The following is a 4602-nucleotide window of genomic DNA, read 5'->3' as shown; positions in this document are numbered from 1 at the left end:
TCATTGATTTTCTCGAAAACTATAATACATAGAATAAATCCAAGAGATGCATATGAAAGCTGAATGTTTGGGGAATCTCGCAAGTATCGATATATTACTGTGCTCTTATCCATATTACTGTAATACGCGTTCAAATTTGAAATGGAGGGGTGTGGGGAGGCGCCAAATGATTACATACTTTTGAGAGAGGCGTAGTAACATCAAGTTTGGAAACCACTGATATAATGTATTTAGTTTTTTACATTATTATTAATTTTTATATTTTCTTACAGGAAATCTGAGTTGGTTTCAAATGCTTCTGGTGCCGGTCGTGTTTTATTTTGCCATCATGTTCGTGTGCACAATCGTTTCGTTGATCACCGGCAAATCGTTTGCGCTCAAATCGCTACTCTTCAGTTTCCATTCGGAGGGGACAAAAGCTGTGAAAGATGAGACATCTTTGCGACCTCAGATCGTCGAAGTTAAATTCCCTGAGCTGGAAAACGAAGAATCAATGATGCTTAAACAAAAGAAATCTGCCAAAAATAAAGGAAAAGCGATTAAGGGAAAGGAAAATGAAGAGAAATCCGCCAAAAACAAAAGGAAAGCGATTAAGGGAAACGAAGATGAAGAGAAGGTTGTCAAATCGATTGAAAGGAAAGACGAACGGACTGTTGTTGAACAAGTGAAAAAGCGATCGAGTACAGAGCAAGGAGCAGGCGATGGAATTGTGGATGAGTATTAAAACTTTGCTTCTTTTCTTGTTTTTTTTTAATTACTTAATTTTATTATTTTTATGTATTTATGTATTAAATAAACGATTCGCTGATGAGCAAAAGGCGAAACGTCTTTCATCGGCGAATCCGGATAATGACCGAAAACACAATTAGTAATTAGCGAACCCTCTCAAGTTTAAAATTCCTCAGGTTGTGTTATGTAACTTTCGTTGCAGCTGTGGGCGTGGGCGACATCTGTCGGCGAGCGGAAGTGAACCGCCCACGCGCCAATGAGATGTCGCTGCGCGGCCCCCGGGAAAACCGGCGGCCAATCAATACGAATTTTTTTTTTGGCCACTTTTCCCCCAAAGTGACGTCATTGTTTTAAAAGGCTATTTTGTTGCAATACGCATAGTTTTTTTTTTCCCTCGTCACCGATTTCCTTTGCAGAGTGAGAGAGAAAAAGTGGAAGAAGTAAACAGTGATATCAACAATAACAAGAAAGAGGTTGGTGGTGAGATGGAGTTGCTGTGATTCTCAGCTTGGTTTTGTTGTTATTGCTGCTGCTGCTGCTGTTGTAGCAGCCATGGCTCAGGGAATCTGGGCCCGATGATAATCCTGTAGGTGTCTTGAGAAGTCTTGAGCCCTGGAGGGATTCGGGAGGATGCCTGAGCAGAGCAACGATTACAGGGTGGTCGTGTTTGGGGCTGGCGGTGTGGGTAAGAGCTCCCTCGTGCTCAGGTTTGTCAAGGGGACGTTCAGGGAGAGCTACATACCCACAATAGAGGACACCTACAGACAGGTCGGTGCTCTCAATTTTATAAATGTAACAAGTATTTAAGAATGTGAAATTTGCAGGTGATCAGCTGCAACAAGAATATATGCACCCTGCAGATAACGGACACAACTGGTTCGCACCAGTTCCCTGCAATGCAGAGGTTGTCCATAAGCAAGGGGCATGCCTTCATCCTGGTGTATTCTGTGTCGAGCAGACAGAGCCTGGAAGAGCTGAGGCCCATCTGGGAGGTGATCAAAGAGGTGAAAGGTCCAGATCTGACGCCGATTCCGATCATGCTGGTCGGCAATAAGTGCGACGAGAGTGCCGAACTGCGCGAGGTGAGCGAATTATTGTGTGTGTGGGAGTGGCTTACGTATGCTAATCACGCCTTCACGATGATTATAGGTGAGCACGTCCGAGGGGCAGAGCCAAGCGCAAAATTGGGGCGTCAGCTTCATGGAGACCTCGGCGAAGACGAACCACAACGTGAAGCTGCTCTTCCAGGAGCTGCTGAATCTCGAAAAGTCGCGGAACGTCAGCCTGCAAGTCGGAGGGAAGGCCACCAGTCGCGTCGCCAAAGACAAATGCGACCTCATGTAATGTCAGATTGAGCGGTGGGCGGGAGCACGCGGAGGCGGAGCAGCGACCAGGAGAAAAAAGAAAAACGGGGGCTGAACGTTGTTGTTACGCCTATTTCACAATTGATCACACACACTCACTCTCAGGTATTTCCTTCGGCTCGTTCAAACGAAATATATGAATAACTGGTAATTTTTTTGTGGAAAAGGAGGATGGATGAAGCGCGCGGCGTACCCCACGTGCACTTGATTCTAGTCTTAAGTCTTGTACACAAGCAGTGATAATATCTTTAAGTTAGTCTTAATTTAACAACAAAAAAACAACTAAACTTTACCATTCGCTTATATTTGAACTATTCCTAAACCGGTCTCTCCCAAAATCTAAAAAACCTTCAAATAGTTCAAATGTATTCGAATAACAAGTTCGATTAGATACAACGATTATGTTACTTCCACCAATCAAAACACTTCATTTCTTCCAACGAAAATAAGTGAACTTAAGTTGATAGCTCATTGTTTAAACTGCCCTATTTTTAAAAATCTATAAAACAAAGAAAGCTAAAGTAAACTTAACTTTTAATTACATTTAGGTGTTGATTTAAGTGCACTTTCAAAAAATTGACAAAAAAGAAAACAGTTGTTGTTTGCATTTCTCATACTAATCACATATTGCCTTGATTCAAGAAAACAAAACTCTCCTCCCACTCGAAATTAACTAAACTTTTCTAAAGTGTACTTAACGTGTGTTTGTTGTTTTTTTTTCTTTTCCCGTAGTCTTTAAGTGCACTCGCGATACGCCGATCGCCAAAGAGTAGGTGCGCTTTCGCCCTCCGACGTGGATCGACTGTTTTTTAAGTGCCCAACTTTGCGGACAATATTATTATATAATTATTAACGAAAGCTCTCTATGAAACGATCGAAGATGCTGACGACGATATAAAACAAAAAAAAACGTGAGAGGGTAAAACAATATGTACATATTATTATTATTGATGATGATGATGAATACAATCTTCGCTTACTTAGCTTATTACGATGATGATGACGAAATGAGTAGAATCATCGAAATTGCTTCGATTCACGCTGCTGATTTGTTGTTTTATGTGTGTCGATGATGATCATGACGATGACGAAGAACAAAAAAAAAATATAATTGAAGACTGATGATTGTTTGACGCTAATTTGTATTTCGTTTGTTTTTTCGCGACTCTCTCCGCCTACTTGAGAAGTAGAAGTAAAAGAAAGGGGGCGTGGCTAGCGTTGAACCACGCCTCCATAGATTTGAGTTTTAGTTAATTTCACACCCACACACACATATATAAAAAATAAATAGATACATCGCGGTAATTCGAATAGCATATCAGGATTTAATGGAACGAACGCATCGTTGAAAAGATTTTAGATTTTATATATAAATATATGAGGTTATTAATGTTGTATAGAAGAAACAAAAAAATTGAATACTGTTACGTGTTTCGCGTTTTGTTTTGTTTTATGCATCGACCAACTGATTTTCATCTTGTTTCTACAAACATTCCGTTTTATTTACTACATTCCACGCTTTATAGTGTTCACTATACGAACTGCAATTGTGATCGACTTTATTTTTTATTATTATTAGTATTGTAATGGTGATGATGATGATGAATAATTATTATCATGTTAAGGAAGAAGAAAAAAAAAACATTATATGCAACGAATATATTATATATATGTATTGATTAATTATTATTATTATATACAAGTTTAGGTGGTATTAAATACTTGATGATGATGATAAACTTTAAAAACAATAGTGATTCACTCGCTTCATTCACACACACACTTCGATTATCGTTATTTATTTATATTTCGTTTACATTTGTTTCGATGATGTTGTTTGTGCGCCGCCGCCTATTTCTAAACTGTTTCAATCATGTTACACGAACAAAAGACACACACGCAAGATAAGGCAGAGATCCGAATCCTCTCGATTCCGACGTCATTTTAGGGAGTAAGTTCGAAAATTGTTGATTTAGTTTAGACACTTTCGTATCATTGGGATCAAATTGAATCTTAGGTAGATAGCGATTTTTCAATTCAATTCAATTCAAAGACGCATCTCGCTAAGACGATGATGAGTTTTTTTCAAATGAAAGACATTTAAATCTTTAGCTCTTTCTCTATCTCTATCATTCTCTTAACTATCTTTAGGTGAAATTTTTGAATACGAAGACGAAGTTTGATGAATTTTTGCTTCAAATTGTTATATTATATTTAAAAAAAAAAAGTATATATATATATATAAATATAGTGAACTTATTGAATTGATGATGAGACAGCGATGAGAAACACACGTTCGTTGTGACCGTTCATGGATGCATTTATTATAGTTTTCTTTCTTTTCGTTGTTGTTGTTGTGAGACAACTCCTCCCTTCGCACTCACCACGCCTTCAATTAATAATATCCAATAACTTTATTGCTAAGCAACGTATGCTCCTCCCATAAATAAATGAAATTCGCACGGGAGTTTCCTAGGTGATGTATAGCGAAACGGGGGGTGGGACGTTT

General features: G+C 38.7%; 2 protein-coding genes across 3 annotated transcripts; both read left to right on the top strand.

Moving 5' to 3' along the window:
• Positions 1 to 272: 272 nt before the first annotated feature.
• LOC108564071 lies at positions 273 to 823 on the top strand. The gene is made up of 2 exons (XM_017922976.1): positions 273 to 717; positions 780 to 823. Exons 1-2 carry the CDS (start codon positions 293 to 295, stop codon positions 790 to 792), a joined length of 438 nt encoding a protein of 145 aa, XP_017778465.1. The 5' UTR covers positions 273 to 292; the 3' UTR covers positions 793 to 823.
• An 84-nt stretch (positions 824 to 907) lies between these two features.
• Positions 908 to 3370, top strand: LOC108564070 (GTP-binding protein Di-Ras2). 2 transcript variants are annotated; one of them, XR_001891121.1, is made up of 4 exons: positions 908 to 1497; positions 1554 to 1811; positions 1879 to 2198; positions 2261 to 3370. XR_001891121.1 is itself a non-coding variant. In XM_017922975.1 (3 exons), the coding sequence occupies exons 1-3, from the start codon at positions 1360 to 1362 to the stop codon at positions 2071 to 2073; spliced, it is 591 nt and encodes a 196-aa protein (XP_017778464.1). In that variant the 5' UTR covers positions 908 to 1359; the 3' UTR covers positions 2074 to 3370. The 2 variants fall into 2 exon arrangements, 1 of the variants encoding a protein (XP_017778464.1); XM_017922975.1 differs by having other exon boundaries at positions 1879 to 3370.
• Positions 3371 to 4602: the final 1232 nt, after the last annotated feature.

This window comes from Nicrophorus vespilloides, unplaced genomic scaffold (genome assembly GCF_001412225.1).
Source record: "Nicrophorus vespilloides isolate i.1.1-1 unplaced genomic scaffold, Nicve_v1.0, whole genome shotgun sequence".
Taxonomy (NCBI): domain Eukaryota; kingdom Metazoa; phylum Arthropoda; class Insecta; order Coleoptera; family Silphidae; genus Nicrophorus; species Nicrophorus vespilloides.
This window is presented reverse-complemented; position numbering and strand designations above follow the sequence as displayed.

What these genes read in the sequence shown, in the direction of transcription:
- LOC108564071 (XM_017922976.1), top strand. Translation starts at nt 293, where the DNA reads ATGCTTCTGGTGCCGGTCGTGTTTTATTTTGCCATCATGTTCGTGTGC.
- LOC108564070 (XM_017922975.1), top strand. Translation starts at nt 1,360, where the DNA reads ATGCCTGAGCAGAGCAACGATTACAGGGTGGTCGTGTTTGGGGCTGGC. An exon ending in TAGAGGACACCTACAGACAG is followed by an intron (nt 1,498 to 1,553) that starts GTCGGTGCTCTC and finishes TGAAATTTGCAG; the next exon opens with GTGATCAGCTGCAACAAGAA. An exon ending in AGAGTGCCGAACTGCGCGAG is followed by an intron (nt 1,812 to 1,878) that starts GTGAGCGAATTA and finishes CGATGATTATAG; the next exon opens with GTGAGCACGTCCGAGGGGCA.